Source organism: Rhincodon typus, chromosome 46, assembly GCF_021869965.1.
Source record: "Rhincodon typus isolate 14 chromosome 46, sRhiTyp1.1, whole genome shotgun sequence".
Classification (NCBI taxonomy): Eukaryota; Metazoa; Chordata; class Chondrichthyes; order Orectolobiformes; family Rhincodontidae; genus Rhincodon; species Rhincodon typus.
In genome coordinates this window covers 8,905,449-8,918,846 of record NC_063377.1, presented here as the reverse complement: position 1 = coordinate 8,918,846, position 13,398 = coordinate 8,905,449, and the positions used below count along the sequence as shown (strand labels likewise).

The following is a 13,398-nucleotide window of genomic DNA, read 5'->3' as shown; positions in this document are numbered from 1 at the left end:
GGGGATGTAGGGGGTTGGAGGAGGTGACAGACATAGGGAGGGAGTGTAGGGGCTGGAGCGGGTGACAGAGACAGGGAAGGGTTGTAGGGGGCTGGAGGAGGTGACAGAGATAGGGAGGGGGTGTAGGAGCTAGAGGGGGTGACAGAGATAGGGAAGGGTTGTAGGGGGCTGGAGGAGGTGACAGATAGGGAGGGGGTGTAGGGAGCTAGAGCGGGTGACAGAGACAGGGAGCGGGTGTAGGGGGCTGGAGGAGGTGACAGAGATAGGGAGGGGGTGTAGGGGCTGGAGGAGGTGACAGAGATAGGGAGGGGGTGGAGAAGGTGACACATAGGGAGGGGTTGACAGAGATAGGGAGGGAGGCATTAATTTAATTTGAAAACAAGGGCATGAACATAAATGTGGTCATTGATTTAAACTGCAGCTACAAGATCACAGGGGGGATGAGGTTTCCTGGGAGTTTGAGTACAGGGCAGCAGAGTGCTGTAATTCTCAGGGTTCTGGCAGGCATGGTGCAGGGGGGAGGCGGGGGTGGTTAGCTGAACAAGTGTTGGAACAAATAAAAGTATCATTGCAGTTAAATGGCAGAGCCGGCTTGGAATGTTAAACAACTTCCTTCCTGTTCCTCTGAGCAGTGAAATTGGAGGGGTTGAGACAGGGTCAGAAATCACACGACACCAGTTTATGTGTCCATGAGCAGGTGTCGTGTGATTTCTGACTTTGTCTACCCCAGTCCAATACTGGCACCGCCACATGAGAATGGTCCCAGGAATGGAAAGCTTAACATATGTGAAACGTTTGAGGACTCTGGGACTATACTCATTGGAGTTTAGAAGGATGAGGGGGGATCTGATTGAAACTTACAGAATACTGAATGGCCTAGACAGAGGGAAGATGCTTCCATTGGTAGGAGAGACTAGGACCCGAGGGCACAGCCTTAGAGTAAAGGGAAGACCTTTTAGAACGGAGATAAGGAGAAACTTCTTCAGCCAGAGAGTGGTGAATCTATGGAATTCACTGCCACAGAAGGCTGTGGAGGCCAGGTCATTGAATACATTTAAGACTGAGATAGATAGGTTCTTGATTATCAAGGGGATCAAGGATTACAGGGAGAAAGCGGGAGAATGGGGCTGAGGAACTGATCAGCCAGGATTGAATGGCGGAGCAGACTCGATGGGCTGGATGGCCTAATTTCTGCTCCTATGTCTTATGGTCTTATCAGGATGAGAGAGAGTGAGTGAACGTTTGCAGAAGTGGAGCTGTATAAATTTGGAGATTGACATGACTGAGTCATTGATGGAGTAATCAAAAGATTTCCTGCATTCATTGCAACCCATGCCCATGATCCAAAGAGTAAGCCTTCACACATCAAAGACTCCCTGCAGAGTCCGATTGCAATATAAATCCCTTCTGCAGAACCTGCTCCTCGTTTAACAGGTTCCTGTCATAGTCTGGGAGCTGCAAGTCAACACGAACAGAAAGAGGCAACAATAGGTGTATGCCACACCCAGTACAGCTCTCAACTTCATAAAGTGTCATTTATAAACCTAGAACAGCCCAAAGCACTTTCACAATGTTTCAAGGTGAAGTCAGTGTTACACTTCGGCAAATACAGTCCTTTCCCCGCCCCAAGACGCACACACACACACACATACACACAGAAAGGACAGTGTAATCATCACTAGATATTCTGATTTGCTTTTAAAAACTGACATTAGAATCAGAATAAATTGTGATCCTAGAGGCAGGGGAGACCGCTGCTACCAGTCTGCAAATTATTTGCCAAAGGATGTTTGGGGCCCACATGAGAGATCAATCTGAAAGGAGCCTCCGACAGTGTCCACTCCCTCCAACAACAATTCTCTCAGCACTGACCCTCCGACGGTGCAGCACTCCCTCAGCACTGAATCTCTGACGGTGCGGCACTCCCTCAGCTCTGAGCCTGCAACAATGCCTGCTCCCTCAGTGCTGACCGTCCAACATTTCTGAACTGACAGTCTCAGCCTAAATTTCTGCTGTGGTCTTTGAAGTGGAGTAAGGATGTGCTCCCCACTGACAGCGGTATGTCAATCCCAGTAGGTAAGAAGTTGATATGAATGCTGATTCACCAGGAAGTCGCCTGGGCTGAAGTCGTTACAGTGATTATTTTGGCTGTGGTTGTTTTCCTTAGAGCAGCGAGGACTGAGGGACATGTGATTTGAGGTGTAACAAAATTATAAGGAGCATAGATAGGGACAACATTTCCCATCTAATAGAGGGATCAAAAACTGAGGACATGGTTTTAAAGGTGATGTGCAGGAGGTTTAGAGGGGACTTGAGGAATTAATCTTTCACCCTCAGGATGGGGAGAATTCAGAACTCACTGCCAGAAAGAATGGTGGAGTCTGAAACCCTCAAGGCATTTAAAAAGATGATCACTTGAACATGGAAGGCTTTGGGGGAATCCCTGGGAAAAAAGGAGTGGAATAGATAGAGTGGTGAAAGCATAGTGGACTAAAGGTCCTCTCGCAACACTGTAAAACTCTATGACTTTACAGAGTGCAGGTGGTAATTTTGTGGGGTTTGGTGGAATCATTCAGGATTCCAGTTTCCGATATAAAAAGGAAAAATCTTTGGAATGATCCTATGTCCCAATCCTCCCTTTTGGATGTAACCCCCTCCTCATTCCTGAAAAGTCAGTTTGGACTCAAAACGTTAAACTCAGTTTTTCTCTCTCTCTCTCTGCACAGATCTTACAGCCCTGCTGAGTTTCTCCAGCATTTTCTGTTTTTTTTTAAAACAACTTCCCCAGACCCCTGTTCATCAATCAAGTGAATCCACATCGAGTGTAAGATACATCCCATTTCCCAGTCAGATCTTTCCTGGGGGGTAAGATCTGCAGTTCCAGGAGGCAAGACAGACTGTGAGATTTCAATCAAAAATAATCAGACTTTGTCTCCTTGTGGCCCCCGACAATCTTCTTAGATAACATCCTGCTCCCCGTACAAATCCTACAGCCACAACAACAACATTTGCACTGTCAATCTTTTTCAGAAAAATAAATTTTGAGACACTTACGATGTTCAGTGGTAGAAGAGATGTGGAGGAGGAGGAGGAAGTGAGTGATGAACAGATGGACCCACATTTTGTCCTCTCTTTGAGTAATTCGAGATCCTGGATTTCTTCTCAGTCCAACTGTCTGTGAGAGCTGCAGTGGTGAGAAGTTAATGTGTGTTCTATCCTTCTGACAGACTCTGTGGGGTGGGTATGATCTTATTGTAACTCCTCCCTGATTGCAAAACACAGATAATTGAAAGCGAACATTAGTTCTCATTCCTATATTTCTCAATGTACTGTTGAATTTTCTGAGATTTGAATCACTCAGCACCTCTGAATGGAATAACCAGCTAAGACCAAAAGACATAGGAGTAAAAGTAGACCATTCAGCCCATCAAGTCTGCTCTGTGGCTGATCTGATTATCCTCAACTCATAGTCATAGAGTCATAGAGATGTACAGCACGGAAACAGACCCTTCGGTCCAACTTGTCCGTGCCAACCAGAAATCATAAATTAATCTAGTCGCATTTGGCCCATATCCCTCTAAACCTGTCCTATTCATGTACCCACCCAGATGCCTTTTAAATGTTGTAATTGTACCAGCCTCCACCACTTCCCCTGGCGGCTCATTCCATACACGCATCACCCTCTGTGTGAAAAAGTTGCCTCTCAGGTCCCTTTTAAATCTTTCCCCTGTCACCTTAAACCTATGCCCCCCCCTAGTTTTGGACTCCCCCCTACCCTGGGGGAAAAGACCTTGGCTATTCATTCTCTCCACGCCCCTCATGATTTTATAAACCTCTATAAGGTCACCCCCTCAGCCACTGATGCTCCAGGGAAAATAGCCCCAGCCTATTCAGCCTCTCCCTACAACTCAAACCCTCCAACCCTGGCAACATTCTCGTAAATCTTTTCTGAACCCTTTCTAGTTTCACAACATCTTTCCTATATCAGGGAGACCAGAATTGCACTCAATACTCCAAAAGTGGCTGAACCACTTTCCTGCCTTATCCCCATATCCTGGGATTCCTTTACTGTCAAAAATTTGTCTGCCTTGAATCCCTTAACAACACTGCCTTGACAGTCCTAAAGAATTCACCGCCCTCTGAGAGAAGAAATTCTGCCTCATCTCTTCTTAAATGAGTGACCCCTTATTCTGAGCTAGCTTCACAATGCAGGGAAGATTTCCATCTCTTGCTCCAGCTGTCTCGATGGCCCAGGACTCCATTCACTATCACAATTTTCAATCCGTTGAGTCTTGACAGTTAGCGAGCACTTCGAACATGGAGTGCATCAAGGATAAATGCTCAAGAGAACATTAGCAAAGAAAAACGCACAAAAAAGGTTTGTCTGTTGTACGCTGTTGACCTCAGGACCTCTCTTGGAGTGGAGAAGTATGCTTACAAGTGCTGCTAACGATTCTTTTACTTTTATGGCAACCTTCGATCTTGTAAGACGAGATGATGGTGGTCACCCCTGTTCTTGACCAGGGTTACAATCTCCGTCCCCTGGGGCACTGCCTCTCCCTGCTCTAGAACAGAAATGAATGTGCAGGAGGTTTCCAGTGTATGTACAGCTTCAGTACCTGGAGGCCTGTCCAGTGCAAGCAAGGCAGTGGCGTTACTGAGCTCCTCCACTGTGGCCTTGAGATCCAAATCTGCCATGATGTCCTCGCCCTCTATGGTGTCAACAACTTCCTCAGTAGGACATAAGGCAATATCTTTCCAAATAGTCTACAAAAATCATGAGAGGTACAGACAGGGTGATAGCAAGAAGCTTTTTCCCAGAATGGGGGACTCAATTACTAGGAGTCACGATTTCAAGGTGAGAGGGGAAAAGTTTAAGGGAGATATGTGTGGAAAGTTCTCTACACAGAGGGTGGTGGATGCCTGGAACGCGTTGCCAGCGGAGTGGTAGAGGCGGGCATGATAGCGGCATTTAAGATGTACCTAGACAGATACATGAATGGGCAGGGAGCAGAGGGATACAGATCCTTGGAAAATAGGTGACAGGTTTAGATAGAGGGTCTGGATCGGCACAGGCTTGGAGGGCCGAAGGGCCTGTTCCTGTGCTGTAATTTTCTTTGTTCTTTGTTCAAATGTTTCCTGCACTTGGCGACAATGTCCTCTGCCTTTACTGTTGGCATTTGTTGCCTTATTGGTCACTCAAAACCTGATGTTCCCTGTGGTTTTTTTGATTCGTTCACAGGATGTGGGCATTGTTGTTGGAGAAAGCATTTATCACCCGTTTCTCGCTGCCCTCTTGAACCACTGCTGTAGGAAATACCCACCGTGCTAGTATGGAGGGGGTTCTGGGATCTGAACACTGAAGGAACAGCCAATATATTTCCTGGTGGGTGTTTTGGAGGGAAACTTGCTAGAGGTGGTGTTCCTATTTAGAATCTCTAGAAGCAGACCATTCAGCCCATCAAGTCCACACTGACCCTCTGAAGAGCATCCCACCCTATCCCTGTAACTCAGCATTTCCCATGTGGAACCCACCTAGCCTACATATCCCTGCACAATATGGGGCAATTTAGCATGGCCAATCCATCCTAACTTACACATATGGGAAGAAACTGGAGGACCCAGAGGAAACCCACACAAACACAGGGAGAATATGCAAACTCCACACAGGGTCCCAAGGCTGGAATTGAACCCGGGTCCCTGGCGATATGAGGCACTGAGCCACCATGCTGCCCCAATGTCTCATATATCTGCTACCCTTCTTCTAGATGGGGGTGGAGATGGGTTTAGAAGGTCCTGTCCTAAGGGGCCTTGGTGAATTTCTGTAGCGCATCTTGTAGATGGTACACTCTGCTGCTACTGCGCGTCGGTGGTGGAGGGAGTCGATGCTTGTGGGTGTGGAGCCAATCAAGGTGGGAGGAAATGCTTTGCTCTTGTGTCGTTGAGCTTCTTGAATGTTGTCGGAGCTGCAATTGGGGAATATTGCATCACACTCCTGACTTGTGCCTTGATGGTGGGACTGGCTTTGGGGAGTCAGGAGGGGAGTTACTCCCTGCAGGATTCCCAGCCTCTGACCTTCCTTTTGCAGCCACTGTATTGACATGGCTGGGTCCAGCTCAGTTTCTGGTTAATGGTAAGCCCCATGATGGTGATGGTGGTGAATTCAGTGATGGTGACGAGGAGATGGTTAGATACAGTTTTGTTGGAGGTGCTCACTGCGTGGCACTTGTGTGGCTCGAACGTTACTTGCTACTTGTCAGCCCATGTCTGACTCAGAAGTGACTGCCGTTACGCCAGAAACAATGTTCCCTTGTGAAGGTCCAAGGTGTGCATGGCAGCAGCTTCTGGAGAGGACTGAGGCTCTTCGGCTTTTGTGTAGCCCTACAGCTTCGACCAAACATCGGCAGAGCCAAGTGATCTTGATCTACAGTGCGGGTCCACGTCATTAACACTTGGCTTGGAAAGGAACAATACAGTAACAGAGTGAGGACTGAATAAATACAATCCAATCCAATACAGCACAGGAACAGGCCCTTCAGCTCACCAAGTCTGCACCGACTCTAATCCTTATTTAAACCTGCTACTTATTGCCCATGTGCAGTTTCTATCCTTCTGTTTGCTTCCTGTTCATGTGTCTGTCAAGATACACCTTAAATAAAGTGTGCCTGCTTCCACCGTCTCCTCTGGAGCAGAGTCCCAGGCACCCACCCTCTGTGTGAAAAACTTCTCCCCTAAACTTTCCCCTCTCACCTTGAACCTGTGCCCTCTTGTAGTTGACATTTCAACCCTGGGACAAAAGCCTCTGAGAATCCACCCCTATCTATGCCTCTCATAATCTTGTAGACCTTTATCAGGTTGCCCCTCAGCCTCCATCTTTCCAGTGAAAACAATCCAAGTTATCCAACCTCTCCTCCTAACTAAAACCCTCCAGACCAGGCAACGTTTTGGTAACAGAAATAGTAAGAACTGCCGATGCTGGAGTCAGAGATAACACAGTGTGTGGAGCTGGAGGAACACAGCAGGCCAGGCAGCATGAGAGGAGCAGGAAAGTTGACGTTTCAGGTCAGGACCCTTCTTCAGAAATCATTTTGGTAAACCTTCTCTCCGAAGCATTCCAGGTCCTTCTGGTAGCGTGGCAAGCAGAACTGCACACAATATTCCATGCGTGGCCTAACTAAAGAACTCCTGCAACGTTGACTAAATTTTATATACAAAACAAACTTGTTTCACTGAGGGCAGGAGTGAGTAAATGAATAACCAGTTCTGCCGGTGAGCTGAACAACCTGTTTAAATGGCATTTTGTTTTTTTTTGTTTTTTTGGAAGGGTGTTGTATGGAGGAAGGGCAGAATCAAACCAGAAAAACTTTGTTCCTCTGCACAATGGTGCTATGGTAACGAGCTACATGGGAAGAGGAGGAAGACATTCAGCACCCTGAGCGCTTGCTGCTATCTAGTTAGAAAAAAGACTCTTGCCTCAACTCTAGTTACATGCCTTAGCTCCACAATCATCACTACTATTAGCCCATAGAATTCCCCTCACCTCTGAAATCCACGTTATAGCAGGGATGTGATAGCACTGAGAGAGGGTGCAGAGGGAGATTTACCACGACGTTGCCCTGGTTGGGGAGGCTGGAGAGTTTCAGTGATGGAGAGAGTTTGGAAAGACTGGGATTGTTTTCCTTAGAGCAGAGGAGACTGAAGGGTGGGGGTGGGGTCGTGGGTGACATGATTGAGGGTAAAACAATGAGGGGCGTAGATACGGCAGACAGGAAGAAACTTTTTGGAGGGGTCAATGACCAGGGTTGGGGGGAGCACACATCAATTTCAGGAATGGGGCAGGAGGTTGAGAGAGGATTGTAAGGAAAAATCTTTCACCCAGAGGCTGGAATAGAAATTTATTCCCACATGTAACTTGACAAGAAAAATACAGTGAAATGTTTTATCAGTCGTCCCTCCATGGCACCTACATCAATGACAGACATCATACATAATAATAAGATAAAGTAAAATTAAGACAAAGTTCACCACAGTTCAGTTAATGGCTCCTGCGTTTGAGGAAAGCTGACTTAGGAACAGTGGAATACCCTGAAGACACAGCCAAGGTGATACCGCCATTCTGGGAATGAGGCCGCCTGCCAGGCTTCTGGAATACTGGGCCGGAGGCCTCCACCAAAGGTGACCGCCATGCCAGGCCTAGAATGCCCTTCCTGGACAAGGCTGCTAGCCAGGCCCCGGAATACCTGGAAGCCGAAAGTGAAGACCTCCATGTCGGAACAAGACTGTCATTCTGCGCCAAACCACCACTTCTCCTCATTCAGGCTCTGGGGCCTAGCCACGGCCCTGGAGCCTCAGCCTAGCCTGCTAGCCTGGGCCAGGAATGTCAGCCCAGGACTTGCTCCTCGCTCACTCGCTCACTGGCAGACCGTATGCTGGGTTGGAGCTGTGTCCGGCTCATTCTGGTGTCGCTGCCGCTGGAGGTCTCCTCCTTCGCCCACCACCTGCCAGGCTTAAAAAGAAAACAAAGTAAAAAGAAAAAGAGCCAAAGAAGAAAAAAAGAGAAAACAAGCCGATGGGAGTGGACAAGCCCTGGGCCCAGCTGACCTACTCTGCCGCCATCTTGGAAAAAAAGCCAATGGGTTGTGGCAATCTGGAACTCACGGACTGTGAGTATGATAGAGGCACAAACCCTCATAACATTGAAGACAAAATTAGATGCACATGTGATATTTCAAGGCATACAAGGCCATGGGCCAAGTGCTGGAAAGCAGGATTAGAACAGTTCGGGGGCTTTTGACCAGTGCAGACTCAATGGGCTGAAGGTCCTATTTCTGTACTGGAGATCTCCAGTTGCTTCCCCCACTGTAAACAAGTCCCTCCCCAGCCTGACTGGGTAACAACACGCCTGGTACTCAGTTGATACAGTGTGGAGCTGGAGGAACACAGCAGATCAGTGTCAGAAGTTCTGGTGAAGGGTCCTGGCCCAAAACGTCAGCTTTCCTGCTCCTCTGATGTTGCCTGACCTGCTGTGTTCCTTCAGCTCTGCACTGTATTGACTCTGACTCCAGTATCTGCAGTTCGTGCTGTGTCCTCCACCTGGTACTCATTTGTTTTCCAGTTCTAAGATCAGAAACACACATTGGTTCAACATTGATACTGATACCACACCAGTGCCCAGGAACCAGCCACCACGAGTGAGGTAATTTCTGTTTAACAGGCTTACCAAGATTGCACAAGGCTTTAGGAGAAACAGTAACAGGGGGGACAGCTGGTGGAACTACACAGTTCCTTCATCAGCTTTTTCATTTCGAAAGATTAATTCGGTGGGATGTGAGCGTCACTGTCTGACTGGGGGGACATTGCTGCACGTCGTGTGGGGAAGGCACTGCCATGCTATATCACAGGAACTTAAATCAGGTCAAATACTGACAGCAAGCCAAACAAAACATCAGGAAAGGGGACAGAACATATAAATCACCGCATGGTCACAGGATGGGGTGGGCCGTGGTATCGTGGACAGTGAACAGGGTTATGTCATGTTACAAAGAGATCTCGATCAATTGGGTCAATGGGCTGAAGAGTGGCAGATGGAGTTCAATCTGGATAAATGTGAGGTATTTTATTTTGGTTAAAACAAACAAAGACAGGACTTATACAATTAAAGGGAGAGCCTTGGGCAGTGTTTTAGAACAGAGAGACCTCGGAGTTCAGGTACATAATTCTTTGAAACGTACAACACTGGTAGACAGGATGGTTAAAAAGGCCAAAAGAACTGTGGATGCTGTAAATCAGGAACAAAAACAGAAGTTGCTGGAAAAGCTCAGCAGGTCTGGCAGCATTTGTGAAGAAAAAAAAATCAGAGTTAACGTTTCAGGCCTGTTAAAAAGGCATTTGGCACGCTTGCCTTCTTTGCTCAGTCCTTTGAGCATAGGAGTTGGGACGTCATGTTGAGATTGTACAGAACATTGGTGAGGGCTCTTCTGGAATACTGTGTCCCGTTCTGGTCACCCTGTGTAGAATGAACTTGCTAAGGAAGTGGTGGATGCAGGTACAGTTATAACATTTAAAAGGCATTTGGATAAATACAGGAACAGGAAAGGTTTGGAGGGATATGGGTCAGGCGCAGACAGGTGGGACTAGTTTAGTTTGGGAACATGGTCAGTATTGACTGGTTGGACCGAAGGGCCTGTTTCCATGCTGTAGGAATCTGTGAGTCCCTGCCGTGAGAGCTTACTCCACATTTTCTCAGAATTTCCGCGCCCTGAAAGGAGGAGGTTCGTTTTCTTCGGCAAAGCCAGGAAGTGATTCCAGAGTTCGTCTCAGTCCATGGGACAGTGACTAGCGATGAGCCGGAAGAGCTGGATGAGGCGGGGGGGAGGTGTTACAGTGTATAGACAAGCTGTCCGCCCCCACGTTGGGGGAGGTGCAAAGTAGCCAGCAGTGGGCAGCCTTCATTTTGACGCTCCCGCACCCCCCAATACCTTCATTGTGGCAGCTGTTGCTGGACAATAAGATACCAGCTGCTTTCTCCCCTCCACCTCTATCTGTCTACAAATGAGGAAGAGGCCATTCAGCCCCTCGAGCTAGCTCTGCCATTGGATGAAATCTCAGCTGATCTGATTGTGTCCTGAATGCTACTCTGACTCCCCTTCTCTATCAGGCTAGGTGGGTTAGCCATGGGGAATATGGGGTTACAGGCCTGGGTGGGATGTTCTTTGGAGGGTCAGTGTGGACTCAATGGGCCGAATGTCCTGCTTCCATACTGTAAGGATTTTAAAATATGTTTCCCTCAGGCTTAAAAATATTCAGTGCCCTGGTCTCCATGACCACTTGGGAAAGAGAGATTCACAACCTGAGAACTCCATGGGAGACAATTTCTCATCATCCCCACCCTAAGTGGGAGAGCCACTATTCATAAGCTCTTTATGCTGCCCTAGTTTTAATGCTGTCCAACCAGAGGAAGCTACACCCCCAGCAACCCCACTGACCTTGATATCACAAGTAGTAAATAGGGAGGACAAAAACGTTAGAATGCAGGATCATATCGATAGCCTGGTCAGATGGGCTGAACAGTGGCAAATGGAATTTAATCCTGAAAAGCGTGAGGTGCTGCATTTCAGGAGGACTGACAAGGCAAGGGAGTACACGTTGAATGGTAGGACCCAGAGAGTTACAGGGTATCAAAGAGACCCCAGTGTGCAAGCCCCATAGATCCTTGAGTGCAGCAGGACAGGTACATAAGGTGGTTAAGGTAGCAAATGGGACTCTTGCCTTTATTAGTCAGGGCACTGAATACAAGAGCTAAGGAGGTTATGATGGAGCTGTCTATAACCTTAGTTAGACCACAGCTAATGCAGTGTTCTGGTCCCCACACTGTAGGAAGGATGTAGTTGCACTGGAGAGGCTACAGGGGAAATTCGCCAGGATGTTGCCTGGGCTGGAGGGATTCGCTGATGAAGACAGATTAGATAAGGCTAGGTACCCACACTGACCCCAGTTACGCCTGCAGGGTACGTAAAACATTCCTTGTTCCAGTACTATTCCAGCCCCTACCCACAACTCTTTCTCCGGTATATCAAGGATATCATCAATGCTGCTTCCTTCTCTTGTCCAGAATTGGAAATGTTTATCGATTTCGCTTTCAATTTCCACCGTGCTTTCACTTCTCCCTTCCCTTCCTTAACATGTGTGTGTGTTTCTGGGCATCAGCTGGCCACCAAAATCCACTAACCCACTGACACCCTCACACGCTGCTTCCTGTAAAGACTCTATTCCATTCTCCCAGTTCCTCCGAATCCGTTGCATACATTCCGCTGATGCTAAATGCGACAAAGGAGCCTCTGTAATGTCCACCTTCTTTCTCAATCAAGGAATTCCCTAGCACTGTTGTTGACAGGGCCCTCAGCCATATCTGACCCACCTACCACATTTCAGCCCTCACCCTCTCTCTCTCTCTTCCCTCCCACAACAATGATAGGGTTTCCCCTTGTCCTCATCTACCACCCACCAACATCCACATCCAGAGGATCATTAGCTGTCATTTCCACCACCTCCAGCAAGATACTACTACCACACACAGACTCCCCTCCCCTCCCTTGTCAGCCTTTCACGGGGACCGTTCCTTCTGGGAAACCCTGGTCCACTCCTCCTTCACTCCCAATACCTCCCACACCCCTACAGCACCTTTCCGCACAGTCACAGAAGGTGTAACACCTGACCATTTACTTCCTCCTTCCTCACAATCCAAGACCCCAGACATACCTACCAGGTAGAGCAGTGATTTATCTGTATTTCACTCAATGAAGTCTACTGTTTTCGCTGCTCACAATGTGGTCCCCTCTACATTGAGGCAATGAAACACAGACTGAGTGACCACTTTGCAGAAGACTTGTATTCTGTCCACAAAAATGACCCTGAGCATTCAGTTGCCTGCCACTTCAACACACCACCCTGTTCCCTGTCCAACATCTTTGTCTCAGGCTTGCTGTGGTGCTCCAGTGAAGTTGGAAGAACAGCACCTCATTTTCCACTTGGGGACCCTGCAGCCTTCTGGACTCAACAACCTCAACAACTTTAGGCTTGACCTCTCCCATATCCTTACCCCAACCCCTACACACCAGGCCTTGTTATCTCAGTCTATTATTACACACAACCCATTGTTAGCCAATAAGTCTCTGTTAACAGCTATTCACCCTCCTAGCCAGATCATCATCCATTCCTTTTTCTGTCCACCCGTTCTTCTCTCTCTTTGGGCTCTATCTCCATCTATCATTTACTCCTTACCCTCTCCCCCACCCTATCTTCTGTATATAAACCAACATTTTCCTAGCCACCATCAGTTCTGAGGAAGGGTCACTCAACCCAAAACATTAACTCTGCTTTCTCTCCACAGATGCTGCCAGACCTGCTGAGATTTTCCAGCAACTTCAGTTTTTGTTTAGAAAAGGCTGGTTTGTTTTCATTAGAGGCAGCTGAGGGTGGAGTTGGGGGGGGGGGGGGGAACGGTGGGAAGAGAGTGGTGCTACCTGACTGACTGTCATAGATTGTAAGAAACCTTTCTCCTTAGCAAAAAAGGGCATAAATTGAAGGGAACGGGGCTGGAAGTTTAGAGGGATTTGAGGAAGAATGTTTTTGAGCCCAGAGTGTCGAGGGCGGCAGAGGCAGGGACCATCACAACATTTAAGAATTATTCAGATGATCACTTGAAATGCTGTAACAGACAAGGTTAAGGACCAAATGCTGGTAAATGGGATTAGAATAGACAGATGCTCAGTGACCAGTGCAGACATGAAGGGCTGAGTGGCCTCTTTGTGTAGAGAGGTAGATAAGTACAGAGATACCAGGAATAGTAGGAACTGCAGATGCTGGAGAATCTGAGATAACAAGGTGTAGAGCTGGATG

The 13,398-nt window shown here is 47.7% G+C and overlaps 2 protein-coding genes across 2 annotated transcripts in view; both read right to left on the bottom strand.

Annotated features, from left to right (window-relative positions):
- Positions 1-3,235, bottom strand: part of ecm1b (extracellular matrix protein 1b) — an 8,683-nt gene extending 5,448 nt beyond the window's left edge. The window contains exon 1 of the mRNA XM_048620445.1: positions 3,055-3,235. Within this exon, the coding sequence (XP_048476402.1) occupies positions 3,055-3,121 (67 nt within the window). The 5' untranslated portion in view covers positions 3,122-3,235. The remainder of the gene's footprint in view (positions 1-3,054) is intronic.
- Positions 3,236-8,380: 5,145 nt separating this feature from the next.
- LOC125487861 overlaps positions 8,381-13,398 on the bottom strand; it is a 15,737-nt gene continuing 10,719 nt past the window's right edge. Inside the window, exon 7 of the mRNA XM_048620308.1 lies at positions 8,381-8,506. Coding sequence (XP_048476265.1) covers positions 8,381-8,506 — 126 coding nt within the window. The remainder of the gene's footprint in view (positions 8,507-13,398) is intronic.